General features: G+C 35.3%; 1 protein-coding gene across 1 annotated transcript in view; it reads left to right on the top strand.

Moving 5' to 3' along the window:
- The window catches only part of Cpd (carboxypeptidase D), an 80432-nt gene extending 67169 nt beyond the window's left edge, over window positions 1-13263 (top strand). Inside the window, exons 15-22 of the mRNA XM_010642411.1 lie at window positions 916-1051; window positions 2472-2603; window positions 3446-3541; window positions 3657-3721; window positions 6902-7033; window positions 7516-7701; window positions 8205-8304; window positions 9549-13263. Of these exons, the coding sequence (XP_010640713.1) occupies window positions 916-1051; window positions 2472-2603; window positions 3446-3541; window positions 3657-3721; window positions 6902-7033; window positions 7516-7701; window positions 8205-8304; window positions 9549-9775 (1074 nt within the window). The 3' untranslated portion in view covers window positions 9776-13263. The remainder of the gene's footprint in view (window positions 1-915; window positions 1052-2471; window positions 2604-3445; window positions 3542-3656; window positions 3722-6901; window positions 7034-7515; window positions 7702-8204; window positions 8305-9548) is intronic.
- The last annotated feature ends 2923 nt before the right edge of the window (window positions 13264-16186 follow it).

Genomic DNA, 16186 nt, shown 5'->3' with positions numbered 1-16186 from the left:
TATCCTACCTCATTATATTTTGAGATGCTGATTTTAACTCTTTGGTCTTATTGTTTCCAGATATACATTGATATTTTCCAATTATATGTTTCATTTTTTTAGGGGGGGTACTGGGGATCGAACTCGGGTTCTTGTGCTTGCAAGGCAGGCGGCAGAACCACTGAGCTAAATCCCCAGCCCTATATGTTTCAATTTTTAATTCAGAAAATAGTCTAATTACTGATTTAAGCCAGTGATCCGCAACTTTTTTTAATAAAGGGCAGACAGTATATATTAAAGGCGTTGTGAGGCAGACATTCTATGTGGTAACTATTCAACCCTGCCATTATAACACAGAAACGGTCATATGTAAATGAATGAGCAAGGCTGTACACCAATAAAACAATGTACAAGCTGGGTGCGGTGGTGCTGACCTGTAATCGTAGTACTTGGGAAGCTAAGGTAGGATGATCACTGCAGGTTTGAGGCCAGCCTCAGGTACAGAGTGAGTTCAGGACCAGCCTGAACTACATAGTGAGACCCTGTCTCCAAAAAACAGGAACAAAAAAACTTTACGTACAATAGCAGGCAACAGATTGGAGTTGGCTGGCAGGTGTGGTTCTAATCCCTTCTATGTCACTATCGAACATTAATTATGGAGTAGTTTTTATGTTTTTAGGATTCTCCACCACTGAGCTGCACTCCCCCAGGTTGGTTGGGTGTAGCCGGGAACATCATACACTAGCTTTTTGTTTCTTTTTACATTTGTTCAGAGCAAGAGAAAATTTGAATTTACATTTTTAAATTATTTTTAGCTCTGCCTTTCTAATTAACTATTTAAAAATGAATAATAAATACTTTTATTTGAGGCATGAGAAGGTACCTGATGGTTCCACATAAAGCTAATGAATTCATTGATTTCTATTTCTGTCTTAGTTGATTGACAGGACCAGGATTGTGATTGTCCCTTCTCTAAATCCAGATGGGAGAGAGCGAGCACAAGAGAAAGACTGTACTTCAAAGATAGGACAAACAAATGCTCGTGGCAAAGACTTGGATACGGACTTCACAAGTAAGACTAATTTTTAGGCCATTATGGTACTTTGGAGATAATTTTCTCTCTTTGCTAGATGGGTTGATTCTATTTTGTAGGTGAGTAATGGAATTCTTTGTGTCTAGATTATGATTTTGAGATATAAATGAATACAGATATACAAAAAGCATTTGAATCTTTTTCATTTGCAAAAATAATTCAGGTTTTTTAGTAGAAATTCATTTAGCATTATTGAAGTGTTCCATCACTAGTTTGTATAGAGTTGTGTGTACTGTCTCTCTCTACCATGTATATGTACTCACATACCATATAGATATAGATATGATAAAGAATACTTTAATAGCAAAAACCTGGGAAATGTCAAAATGTAAGATAACTTCTGCCCTTTTCTCTGTTTAGTTCAGAATTAACTGGCACCAGAGGTATCTAGTCTCCCTCAAAAGTTTTGTAAATGAAAAGAACCATTGTTAGCTTTGCTGACCAAACATGCTCCCTTCCTCTTGGCTAGCGTAGATAACTAAATAAATCTTAAAGGTACCTCCCCTAACAAAGAACTGCATCTGGGTTGAAATTCAACTGCCTGGACACCATGTTTTGAATATCAGCAATGTGAACTGTGAAAATGCAATGTAACCAACTGAATGAGATCAAGGCTGTAAAATCCTATAAAAAAAGGAGTTGTAACCCAGTGGGGGAATCAATCAGGGCACTGCCCTTAGGTGTCATTGATCCCCATCAATGGAGTAAACTTTTGTTATTTTACTTCCATTCTGCTCCCTCTCTGTGTGTCACTTGCCAATTATTTCCATAACAGATATATACATGTATGTTTGTTTGAAGGGGTCTCTTTCTTATTTACTTAAATGGAATCATTAGTTGTACACATCATGCTATCATTGTTTTCATTGGATATTTCATTGACATCTTTCCATTTCAGTACTTATACTTCTTTAACATTTTTAATGGCATTTTATGCCATTAATATTTGTCAGTGGCAATACTTTTTTCAACCATTTTCTTATAGTGAACATTTGTTTATAATTTTTTTGTTCTTACAAATGTTGCTGCAGAAAACACTTTGATTTTTGAAAAATCTTACTTTGTTTCAAAGATAGGTGATATTTCCTTATGATTTTTTTTAAAGCAAGATATAACCATATTTTTTTTCAGTAGGAATTTTTCTTAAACTTGTCTGGGTGTCATCAATGTGTGTGTGTGTGTGTGTGTGTGTGTGTGTGTGTGTGTGTGTGTGTATATAAAACCTGAAATAACCCACCTTCTAGACTGTATCTTTCTTGAGACAGTGTCTTATGGAGAAATAAGTATCTTCCAATTTTTTTAAGTCAGTATTTTGATTGTGAAGTAGAGAATATTTTCTTAGATACTTATAGCAAAATTTATGATTTGGTATTTTATATTTGACTTTTCTGTTTTTTAGATAATGCCTCCCAACCTGAGACTAAAGCCATCATTGAAAATTTAATTCAAAAACAGGACTTCAGTCTTTCTGTTGCTTTAGATGGTGGTTCTGTGCTGGTCACATACCCATATGACAAGCCAGTGCAGACAGGTATGGAGAATGTCACTTCATATTTATGCTATTTAAATGTAGGCAGAAAATTCAAAGTAAGTAATGCCTCTTCGATTTGGTTTTTTTTTAATGGTGGTCATTTAGGTACCTTTCACGAGAAAACAATCTAAAAATATTGTACATTCTATACCTCAGGAGTTCAGACATTTGCTTGGAGAAGTCAAATCTAATGAAGGCCTAGCTTTAGTCTAGTCATCTTGTCACATCTGTTTAATTTAGTCCACCAACATTTATTGAACAATTATTATCTGGATAGATCTTGAGAATAAAAAATAATATAATATGACACAATACCTGCCTCTAGAAACTCATATCAAACCAAGTTGTAACAGTGGAGAGTTGCTCTCCCCCGAAGCATAGCACCTTGAAGAGAGTTAAGTACTTGCTTGTTGAACCTTTGTGGAGTCATAGCATATGGAGCTAGTTTAGGTTTTTTTTCACTGAAGCTTACAAAGAACTTTGTTATTAGGCCCTAAATGAGGTAAAAACATATCAAAATAAGTTGAATTGGGGCCGGGGATTTAGCTCAGTGGTTCCACTGCTTGCCTCGCAAGCACAAGCACCCAAGTTCAATCCCTGGTACCAAAAATAAAAATTAAAAAAAAAAATACCACTGCAAAATAAGTTGAATTTTAGTGTAATAGCCTGTCATATAAACTCACCATTAGTACCTTTACTTGTTTTTGTTTTGTTTTTCTCTGCACCGGGGATCGAATTCAGGACCTTGGTGCCACTGAGCTAAATCCCTGGCCCATACTTTGTTTTTGCAGCACTGGGGATGTTTGATTTCTATACTGACTTGTGAATTTTTCTCTTTGTAGTGGAAAACAAAGAAACTCTGAAGCATCTGGCATCTCTTTATGCAAATAATCATCCATCAATGCACATGGGTCAGCCCAGTTGCCCAAATAAGTCAGGCAAGTTTTTTCCCTAGCCTTTGTTTTTAATTACTGTTATGGTCGCTTGAGGGGAAGGGGGTAGGTATCTTGCCTTATGGTTTTATTGATCCTATGTCTTTCTATGCTTTTATAGATGAGAATATTCCAGGAGGAGTAATGCGTGGAGCAGAGTGGCACAGTCACTTGGGCAGCATGAAGGTATAAAACACAATTGAATGGAATTATGAATATTGGCTACTGAGTGAAAGAATACTTTTCTGATACAGCAAAGTAAATGTCATATCTTTCTTGATATGCTTAGATCTTAAATTAACCAGATACAGTACTCAATATTAATAGTAAACTCTCCCCATTTCTTCTCCCCTCCCCTCTGCTCTCTTCCCTTCTCTTCTCCTGTTTTTCTTTCTTGCCATTTTAACTATTTTTAATTATACAACTTAATGATATTAATTATACTCACAGTGTTGTCTATCACTATGTCTATTTCTAAAACGTTTTCATTGCACCAAATAGAAATTCTATCAATTTGCCTGTTCTCAATATTTCATTTATGTAGATTCGTACAGTATTTATCCTTTTGTGTCTTTTTTCACTTAACATGATATTTTTAGAGTTCATCCATTTTGTAGCATGTATCAATACTTTATTGCTCTTTCTAGCTAAATAATATCCCATGGTATGTCTATACCACATTTTGTTAATAAATGTCTGTATCGATAGACATTTGAGTTGCTTCTACTTTTTGAGTTTTTCTGTTTTGTTTTGGGAGGGTTTTGTTTGTTTTTGTATCTTTGTTTAAACACATGTTCTCATAGGCAACTCAGCCTGTCCTTGAACTCACCATATAACCAGGCTGGCCTCAAACTCATGGTAATTCTCCTGCCTCAGCCTCCTAAGTGCTGAGATTACAAGCATGCACCACCATGCCTGGCCTCTACTTTTTAATAATCCTGCAGTGAACATTGGCATGCAAGTATTTGTTTGAGCCCTTGTTTTCAATTACTTTGGGTGTATGGTTAGGAGTGGAATTGTTGTGGCCCAGGACTATTTGTTGTTTTCCCATTGAATGATGTTGGCACCTTCATCAAAAAGCAGTGGAATATGGGCCGGGGATTTAGCCCCGTGGTACCGGTGCCTGCCTTGCAAGTGCAAGGTCCTGAGTTTGATCCCTGGTACCAAAGAAAAACGCAGTGGAGTATAGGGCCAGGGATGTAGTTCAGTGACACTGTGCCTGCCTGGCAAGCACAAGGTCCTGATTTCAATCCCTTGTACCAAAAATTAAAATCAGTGGAGTACAAATGCATAACTTTATTTCTGCACTTTCATTTCTACTTCATTGACCTACATGTTTAATTATTGCAGCTTTGTGGTAAGTTTTGAAATCAAGACATATAAGCCCTTCAATTTTGTCATTTTTAACGGTTGTTTTGGTTATTCAGGACTCCTTATAAGTTAAAAATTGGCTGTTCTTTTTCTGTCAGAAGTGCTGTTGGAATTTTGTTAGGTGTTATGTTGGATTTGTAAATCAGTTTTAGTAGTATTGACAACAATATTGTCTTTCTGTAAACAGTATGTCTTTTCATTTATGTTGATCTTCTTTAATTTCTTTCTGGCAGCATTTTAATTGGTTGTCTATCTACTTCAAGTTAGGCAAGTAGATGGTTAGCTGGTCATTCTTTTCATATGTACAACCAAAAAACTGACTTCACTTCCATCTTTGTCTGCTTCCCTACTTTATTTATTAAGGGTGTACTATATGTGAGGTACTTTGCTTATATCTATGATAAATATTTCTCGGCTTATTGAACAAATATTTGTTATAGAAATAATTAATTTGATCTAGAATAAAGCAGCTCTCAACATACTGAGAAATTAAAGAGAAAAAAATTACACCTAGTCAGAGATGCAGCCTTCCCTTCATAAGGATTTAGGATACAGAAATGGTGAGGTAGGACATTCCTAAAAGAAGCAGTATGGACAGAGGTCAATATACAGTCATTTAGTTAGAATATGGGATGTAATGGACATAAGAATGAAAAGAGTGTTTGGAGCTTTGGATGCTATTTTTAGTAAGGACAGGAAGCTACTAAAGGTTTTGAGCAAGGATTAGTGACATGATTGGCGCTGTGCTATGGGAAAATCACTCTTAGCAGTGGACTAAGATAGTTTGTAGGCAGGAGAGACTGTTGCAGGGAGACTGGTTTGGAATGGTCTAGACAAGAAGTAATGAGGGCCTAGATTAGGTAGTGGTAATGGGAGAGGAATCAAGGGATGAGATTTCTGAGATAGTATAGAGATGGAGTTGACAGACTTTGGCAAATTATGGATGATAATGAGATAGAGAAGTCAAAACAAGATTTCTATGTGAAGATAAGATTTCTATCTCACAAGATGGGTATATGAGAACATGAGTTATTATCATTAAGTGAATTATAAAAAAGAACAGGTTTGGGGCAAAGGTGGTAAGTAATTTTTATTGTTTTGTTTTGTTTTGTTTTGTTTTTGGTACCAGGGATTGAACTCAGGACCTTGGGCTTGCCAGGCAGGCACAGTGCCACTGAGCTAAATCCCCAGCCCAGTAAGTGATGTTTTTGAACCTGTCCACACAGGTAGTATCTGTGGTATTGCAGGTGGTGCATGTTGTCATTGGCAGGCTTCACCCTGAGAGTATCACAGGGTGGGCAAGTGCTTATTCTTGTACCTCTAGGCCTCTTAAGAGATACAGCAAAATTCCAGATTTTAGGAAGGGCACTAGCTGTCTACATAAACTCATTCATTCATTCATTCATTCAGCAAACACTAAAGCCCCTCTACCTACCAGGCATTGTGGGAAGCACCAAAGTTATAAGAATGAGTTAGATTAGTGGTTCTTCCGCTTGCCTCGCAGGCACAAGGTCCTGAGTTTGATCCCTGGTGCCAAAAAAAAAAAGAGAGAGGGCCAGGGATTTAGCTCAGTGGTTCCAGCACCTGCCTTGCAAGCACAAGGGCCGGAATTCAAGGACCCGTACCAAAAAAGAATGAGTTGGCCTCTGGAAAGCTGAGGCAGAAGGATCACAAGTTTGAATTCTCCAAGGACAATTTAGTGACTTAGCAAGATCCTGTCTGTCTCAAAAGTAAAAACTGGGGATGTAGCTCAGTATGAAGGCTCTGGGATTAATCTCTATTACTGAAAAAAAACAAAACAAAACTAGATATAGTTCCTGTCCTCAAGGGCTCTCTTAGGAGTTGTCCTGTTCATGACCACTATTACAGAGTGGTTTTACTTATACTTGTGGAAAATGCATAACAGATTATTGTTTTTAAAAATTCTATTCATTTATTTGTTCTCATTTTTGCTTAGTACCTTTCCTGAATTTGATTTTGAACTTTATATTCCAGGATTATAGTGTCACCTATGGGCATTGCCCAGAAATCACTGTGTACACAAGCTGCTGCTACTTTCCTAGTGCAGCACAACTCCCTTCCTTGTGGGCAGAAAATAAAAAGTCCCTTCTTAGCATGTTGGTGGAGGTGAGTTTTTCCTTTTTTATTGGAAGCACTCCCTTGGGAGCATGTTCAATGGAAACCTTTATCACAAATTGTCTTCATCTTTTACCAAAAATTTATATTTATTTTAAATGTATATTAAAAGGAATGTTTTGTTCATTTTATATTGAACCTGACGTAATTTGACCTTGTGAGGTGTTGCAGATTCTTTAATATGACTATCACACTGTTCCTGGAGTCAGTGTGCTATGGTGGGAAGGAAATCACAGCATTGGAAGATTGGGTTCTAATACTTTAGTCTTTGACTATATCAGAGCTATCTTTTCTCTTATCTCCATCTTTATGACGCTGAAGCATTGAATGAGTAGAAATGTGGTCAACAGTGGGTGGGAAAGAAGGAATAAGCCAACCTTATAGGGCATTTTGTATAGGTAATGTTTGTTTTTGGTCTTGCCTCCAGAATATCTAGCATTATGAAAATATAAATTTATAAACATTTTTTTCAGGTTCACAAGGGAGTTCATGGATTTGTTAAAGACAAAACTGGAAAACCAATATCTAAAGCAGTCATTGTACTTAATGAAGGAATAAAAGTATACACAAAAGAGGGAGGCTATTTCCATGTGCTGTTAGCCCCAGGTGTCCATAACATCAATGCCATTGCCGAGGGGTACCAGCAACAGCATTCACAGGTAAGAAGCTTAAATTGAGTACAATAGGTACAACTCTGATTTGTTTTGTTTTGTGTTGCTGGAGATAGACCCAGGACCTTGTGCATTTAAGGTCAAGTACTCTACCATTGAGCCTCCACCCTTTTTAAAATTTTATTCTGAGACTGAATCTCACTCAATGCCCATGTTGGCCTTGAGTTTGTAATTCTTTTGTCTTGGCCTACTAAGAAGCTGGATTACAAATATACACCATACCTAGCTAAATTCTTATTTTTAAGAACAATTTATTTTGAAGCTCTTTTTAAAGCTTCACAGAGGAAATAAAGAGTAACCACTTTTTGAGTATGGTATTTTATCTTTTCATTGCCTCTTTAGCAACAAAAGGGAAGTTTTATAGCCTTTTGTATACCTTAGATGACAACGAATTGTCTCCTTGGTTTGCTATAAATGCCCAAGGAATATACCAGGGATACAGTATACATTAAGTAAACCTTTTCATAATTCTTGAACTTGATCCTTTCCAGGTCTTTGTACATCATGATGCAGCTAGTTCTGTGGTAATAGTATTTGACACAGATAACCGGATATTTGGTTTGCCAAGGGAGCTTGTGGTAACTATATCAGGTAAAGAAATTTTAATTTTTAATTCAAATAGTTTAGCTAAAGTTAAAACCAGTCATTTCATTCTTAAGAGTGGATCACCTCCATAGTCACCAACAACTAATCATTTTTTTCTGGTGTCTCATCTAAACATGATTTTCCTAAACCACTATCCTTCCATATGTTCTCCTGGCTTCCCCCTTATTTATCAGATCTGCACTCAAATGTTACCTCCACAGAGGCCTTCCATGATCACACAGGCTGACATAATGCCCTGTCACTATCTCTACCCTGTTTTTTCCATGATGCCACTTATGTAACTATCTGACATTATATTATATATTTATTCATTTACTTGTCCACATTGTCTCTCCCACTAAAACATAATCTCTGGGCAGCAGGAAGTTTATCTGTTTCCGAGAACCTAAAATCATAGTTGGCAGGTAGTAGGTCTTAATGAAGAATTGTTGAGTAAGTGAATAATTTGTTTTACATTAAGGTCACAATTCCCTAGGACTTAGATCTGTATTAGTTCTGGCTTTCCAACATCCAGGAAAGAGGAAATATTTGTTTTTTCCAAGGTTAATTTTTGCCATTGTCTGAATTACTGAAAGATTAGGAAGAAAATAATATATTACATGCATGCAGGAGAGGTCCTTAGCGGAGACAGAGGAAACATGGTACAAGCATAGGACCTAATGTGAAATGTTTATAAAGAGTTTTTAGCTTGAACCAGATAAAATGTGAATAACTTAGTGGTTAAAAACACAGGAATTAGGGGTCAGCTATGGTTTAAGTCTCGCCCTGCCATGCATTAACTATTGTGAACTTTATTTATTTATATTTATATTTTAAATATTTATTTCTTTTTATTACTAAGACTTATTTTGATAACCTTATGTGTAGATTTAAAATAAAGCATTAGCAAGTTACTGAACAAGAGACTGTGTGATTTCATTCTGATAAAAGAAAAAAGGTGTGTATATACACATGCATAAAGAAAGAGCTGGGAAAATATGCACTAAAATTAAAAATTATTTCTGGGTAATAGAAATAAAAAGATGTAGATTTGTGATTTGGTTATTTTATCTATGTTTTCTAATTTTGCATACTGTACATGTAATGTTTCTATAGAAATAAGTTGTTCTTAAGTATGTACAATAAGAATAAGTGAGGAGCGAGTGTGTTGTTAAAAGTGCCATTGTTAAGTAGCTGCTTAGTCAAATCCTTAAGGAATACATCCCCACGTGATGGTTTTTGTTTGACAGGTGCCACCATGTCAGCATTGATTCTAACAGCTTGTATTATTTGGTGCATCTGTTCAATCAAGTCTAACAGACACAAGGATGGTTTTCATCGGCTCAGGCAACATCACGATGAATATGAAGATGAAATACGCCTAATGTCAACTGGCTCCAAGAAGTCCCTCCTAAGCCATGAGTTCCAGGATGAAACAGACACGGAAGAGGAAACATTATATTCTAGCAAACACTGAAAAGTATACTTTGCATATCTCCCAGCTAAGTACTAAGAAAAATTACAGTTCCTCTTGGGAGACACTACATTACGAAGAGAAGACTGTCTTGTTTCTTCAAAGAGCTTTGGGAAGATAACTTGCTAAATCTGTACTTTCTGTGAATTTTGCTGGCAGTTTTGAACTTCTCTTCCTGAAAGTACTCTACCATTTTTTAAAAATCTGATTTCTATTTATGCAGCAGAGATGGAATAGCCACTTTGTTTTTCTTTTTAATTTAAAGTGAGCTATTTGGAGCTTATGTGATCACAGCATAAAGCCAACTGGTGGATGTTGTAATTTGCACATAAGGTGTTTACTAGTGGCTTTAGCTTTTTTTCTTTATTTTAAAGGCCAAAAGAATCCAGAAACATTAAAGCAGGGACAGCAGTCAGATTCTGACATAAAGCTTTAAAAACTTGAGGTTTTTCTCAACCTACAGAGGAGTACTCTTCTCCAGTTAGTAAATAGCTGGAGTTTTTCTTATTCAGGTTTAATGGAGGTTGAATGATTTTTAAACTTACATAGCATTAGGAAATGAATAAATGGGCTTCCGCATTTGTCTTTCTGTCTCCAGGCTAGATCATAACTGATGGGCTGTGCTTGTAAGCAGGATTTCACTACCTCTCTTGAAAGGTTTAGCAAAGTTCTGAATATCCCCATATTAAGGGAGAACTTGTTGCCTTTGTTGTGAAAGATGTAAATGTCCACTTGAACTGAGAGGGAGACCTAGCAAAAGTTAAAACTCATGTTGCCTATTTTTTAACTTGGTAAAAACCCACAGGTGCTGCTGCTTTTATCTGTGAAGCACTAGTTTATTCTAGGAATGCCTAATTCTTTAATATTTCCTAAATTTGAATCTTTTTCTATGTTGTACACTTAGAGTTTTCATATAAGATCTGAATTCTACTGAGAATACCTGGAAGTGTGGAAGAGATCTACTTGCATATTCTTAACCTACATTTGAATACAAAATATCATCTATACTTTGTACTCCAGCCTTTGCTTTTCCCCTGTAGTAGCATGCTATCATTGAAATACCTTGAACAGCCTTCTTTACATAGGCCTCTGCAAATGATTGGGTTCTTTGTCCTAATGTTTCATTTGAAAGTCTGATTTTTTTGAGCAACCAATCGTGTTAAAAGTTCAGTTGAAAGCTTTTAAATATGGCTCCCTCCATTTGAAAAAAAAAATGTAAACTATGGACTACTGTGTGATACAATTCTGTGGTGGGAAAGTATCATCTTCACTGCCAGTCATGCAAAGACCTCAGATAGTCTCAGATAGTTGCATTTTATTGTGTCCCTCTTATGTTATTCAGTGAAAATGATGCTTTTTGTAAGTATGAGTCTGACCAATGATCTAATAGTTTAATACCTTTGAATGTTTTAATTGCCAAATTGCTGCTAAATTTGTGCTAAATCAGGGGATCAAGAAACTAGCTCTCATCTCTTCAAATTGTATTCCATATCCATTAATGTATCAGTTATCCCAAAGCCTTCATGTGGAGTGATTTATTCCACTTGTCTAGGTCATTCAAACAGGTTTTGTGAGAAATTCATCCCAAAGTAGCTTTACAAAATAGAAATTTTGTTTAGCTGGAATAATGAGGTCATGACATTTGTTAATAAATATCTGTGGTAAGTTTGGGTGGCTCAAGGTTAAGTTGTTTTGGTATTAATCCTGGTATTACAGTAGCAACTCTAAATTCTGCCACCTCTTACTCCCACTGCATCCACAGAACAGTTTGTGGGATGGTAATATTTAATGAAATAAATATGACTTATTTCTTCTAAGAACACTTTACATTTTCCTTATAGATGTGGTGTATTACTTTTCTCAGCATTATTTTTAAGAATGTAAAATCAGAAAACCAACAAGGGGCTTGCAGGTAACTGGCCCTGCTTGGATATTGCAACTAGAAATGAAACAAATTTGATGTGCCAGCCTTTGCTTTATTAGCTTTGGTCTTCACTAGAGAATACCTTCACATTTACTTCTCTCTTGAACTAAATATATCTTTAATATTTTAATATACATCTCAGTGGCTGGAGGCCCTGCCTTTTAAGTATATATAAAATTTCTTTAAGAGATGAACATACAGATAATTCTTTTAGTAATTTTTCCTGAAAGGAAAATCAAATTCTGCTATGTCTTAAGTCAATAATGAATTTCTAAATAATACATGTAGCTGGAAAACAAGGCCTTCTCAGCCTATGTTACCTATGAACATGAATGTACAGGATCCCTGACTACTGTGTTCTTAGCCCTGCTCAGTTTTTAATTTGTGGATCTAAAATATTAAACATTGAAGCAATATGGGATGGGGAATACATTTCTCCAGTATTTCTCCTAGAGACTTTCCATCTCCTTTGAGTCGTGGAGGCAAGTAAGTACCACAGTATTAAGTAATGTGCCCAAATCTGAGTTTTATGCCTTTTTTTTTTTACTCATAAGGCATGGTTTAGTCCTGGTGATCAGTTTGTAAGCCTTCCTCCCCTCCCAGTTCCTTAATAAAAGCAAAGTGATGGAGTAGGTAATTTTCAAACTGTCTGCCTGTGTGAATGTACTTGTACTGATTATATAGTTCAGTAAGATGATTCCAAGCAATTTCAGAAAGACACACTATGGTTGTGATGTAAACTTGGTGGAATACTGTGGCAGCAGAGTTGAGTACCCATCCAGTTCAGGAATGCCTACAATTCTGATTGAAGGGAATTTGCTTTGGGTTTTGTAATCTTTCAGAAAGGAAACATTGTATTTTTTTGGCTCAGTGTGATTGGTGGTTAATCTTCAGTAACTTTCATCTGAATGAGATTTGCTGAATTAGTGAATATTAAACAACTAATTATGAGTTGATAAATAAAGGTAGTGCTGACGTCTGAGTTTATTGTGTTTCTGAGCTAACACCAGATTATTCAGTAACCATGACCAGCTCCTCTGTTGACACTCTCAGCATTAGTTTTATATTCTTGTTGCCAGAAATGCATTTGTGCCAGGTTTTGTCCCTGCTGTATTAAAAGCTTCTTGGCTGTGAATGCTATAATAGTGTTCTATGTTACAGTCTGTAGTGGAATTGTTTTAACAGTAGCAACCCAAAATTTCCCCAATATTTTGCTTTATTGTTATTACTAAAAATTCCACTATGGTTATTGTTCAATGATTTTTCTACATAGCAATTTTCTGGTAACTCTGGGTTTCTGATTTGTTTTAATTAAAGTCATTTTGGGAGAGTGATTAGGGTCCTTGATTAATGTCAACCAAACTTAGGTTTCTAGTTCATGACGAAATCTCCCCCAACACCCAGTTCTATTTTTTGGCAATAATTTATTAATGATTCCACTTGACTTTCAGAATATTAGCCTGGTTGATTTTGATTTGAAAGAAAACATTAAATTTGAAAGTAGGTTACCATTTTGAGACAACTGAATGAAAATTATGTAAATATGTGTGACTATGATTTGTATAAATGGCATAACATGAATGTACTAACTACATTCTATGCTGGCCATGCTGCAAATTTTCTGGAGATAGGACATATGATATTTTTTATTCTCTTTTCACCTCTCCATTTTCTCAGAATGAAACTCCCCAGCTCCAGAACTATCTATAGCTATTTATATGACTTCCCTAAATACCATTCATTTCAAGTGCTTCAGTCTTTATTTCATGCACTGTGCCTTCAAAATAAAAATTTTAAAAGGGACTTTAAATGAAAATGAATAGTTTTAAAAAGTCAATCTGTGTAATTTATGTGAAATCTAACTGTAATGAGGTCCTTTCTGTTTTTTATATGTAAACAGATTTAATCCTGTATAAAAGTTATTTTATGATGTTTGTCTTTGTGTTTTTCTCATATCTTTTATTAAAAGCAATAGACCAGAAAATTACAGTTTCAGTTAGAAATTTATATATTGTTTTTCTACCTATCCTAGAGAAAAAATAATATCAGGATCAGAATACTAGGTGTCACCTATAAAATGTCTATCTTTATGAATTGACTCCAATGAAAGTTTATTTCTGAAGTAGTCATATCATATTAACCACAGTTCTCTTTTCTCTTTGCAGTTCATCTAGAATAACAGTGACATCACAAATAATGTTTCAACAGCATGTCCTCTCCTCATCATCCTATGCCCTATGTTTAAAATCAGCTAAAGGTTGAAAGGGTTCCACATACCCATTTTAAACTTGATAAAATCCTTTTTCCAGGTGAATCCCAGTTAGAATAATGTATCCTGGCACTCTTAAGGCACAGTGATGATGATTCCTCTTGTTATTTAACATTTATTGATACTGCTACTCTAATAGGGACTGATAAAGTTATATAAGAAAGATGGGCTCTGATGATAAAGAACTGATAGTCTATATTATAGAAATGGAAAATATGCTGTACTTCAATCGTGTTTGCTTCCTTTCCAAAAGTAAGTCTCTGTTGTAAGGAAATAGAGCAGAAAGGTTGAGCTTGGATTCACCGACAGTTGATTCATAGATCTGCCATTTTCTTCCTATTTAATCTTACATTATACAAGTTTCATAATATTTCAGTTTCTCAGCTAATAATGCTTGATAGCATTATAGTGGGAATGTAAAGTTATGTTAGCAAAGGGCCAACATTACTGACTTAGAATTGAATGCATATTATAACATCATTTTCCTTCATTTGCTGTTTTCTGATCACTTTGGAAGTTATTTTTTCAAATCTGTGGGCCAAGATCCTTTTAAGATGGTCTTTTTAATTTAGAAGAAATTCTTAATAAGAATAGAAGAAATACCTAGACTCAAATACTTGTTGGAAAATTTCCATTGTCTAAAAATGACAGCAAAGTTTTAATTGTGCCAAACGCTTCAGATTTTTTAAATGAAATTAGATTATATTTATACTTTAGTGAAACCTCTTTCACTGCTATAGAAAGTCTGAACCATGGTTCTTTTTTTATGTTTGAAATATTTTATGGAATTTTCTCACACCTTAATGAAGAAGCCATTTGGTTTGTTTTTCAAACAGTAACTAATTTGAAACAGTACTGATTTTGTTCAGCTTTTCAGACTTGTAGAAGTTGATTATTTTCAGCAAAGTAAATATGAAATGCCAACTGATTCTATACTATTTATTGCAGACCTCAAATAAATGTATTATTACTACTCACACTTGAACAGCAATGAAATCAGATAAAGCCCAATTTTTCCTTTAATATTACAATTTCCACCCACATTGACCAGTAGAATGTTAAAAGCAAACATTCTTTTTGGCACTTTGGGCTAAAGTCAGATGGAATTCTGTTCCCTATTACTGTATTCTGTACACAAATGTAGACAAGATGAGCACAAGTGAGATAATTTGGCCTATCTGGAATAGAAAGTTCTAGTTTAGAGGTCAGCCTGGAAGACAATTGAAGGCAAGGGGTAAAGTACTTGATTAGGTTAGAGATATGGTATTGAAAGTTGAAGTATATTAAGATGGATGCCCCAGCTTAAGCAAAGATAATATATATCAATCAGAAGCAATATTAAGAGGCAATGAATGAAAGCCAAAACTGTGGATGAAAAATTAAAGCAGCAGGTAGAATAACTTAAGATGAAACATGCAGAAACAGTACATATTAACCTGCAATTGTAACATGGATTATATTTTATAATTGTCACTGAAAGTGAACCAAAGTGTCCGGGATATGGGAAAGGTTTGTATTGTTAGATTTGAGTCACTACTAATTTTAAATATTTTTAAGTTATACAAATATTTATAATTACTGTTACTATGGATCACATGGTTCCCAGGAGAGATTTTCAATACCAAATGGGCTTTAGATTTAGTGTCTGAAAAAAATGAGGATCCTAGAAGAATTGATCCTAAAGCTAGGCAGAGAATAGATGGGAGAGTAAGCAGATTATGGCAATGACTGAATTGCAGGACTGCTGAATTTTTAAAAAGTAATTTTAAAATAGTTTTAGAGGCCTAGGGATTTAGTCAGTGGTTCCATCACCTGCCTCTCAAGCATAAGGTCCTGAGTTTGATCGCAGGTACAAAAAAAAAAAAATGTTAAAATTACAATGTTGCAAAGAAAATTGTTGCTGGGTTTTTATGTGGAGGACCTAAGTGTTGAAAGGACAAACAGGATTATGTAGTTTTCTACCTAGCAGGGTTTGAATGGAAGGAACACTTTTGAAATTAGATTGGGCAAAGGAAATAGGGTGTCTAGAATCTTAGACAGCTAAGCAAATTTTGGTTGACCCAGGGGTCAAGCCATGTTGTACTACTTACAGGTAACTGAGTTAAACTCTGGTCTCAAGTTCTATCCTAGAGGTGGAGAACACAATTTTCATCACCAGTTAAAATGAGCAGTAAAGTTCTATCCAGGTTTCAGATGTTGACATCAAATGTCTTAAAATAAA

This window comes from Fukomys damarensis, unplaced genomic scaffold (genome assembly GCF_012274545.1).
Source record: "Fukomys damarensis isolate Sample0158 unplaced genomic scaffold, DMR_v1.0_HiC HiC_scaffold_13, whole genome shotgun sequence".
NCBI lineage: Eukaryota > Metazoa > Chordata > Mammalia > Rodentia > Bathyergidae > Fukomys > Fukomys damarensis.
This window is presented reverse-complemented; position numbering and strand designations above follow the sequence as displayed.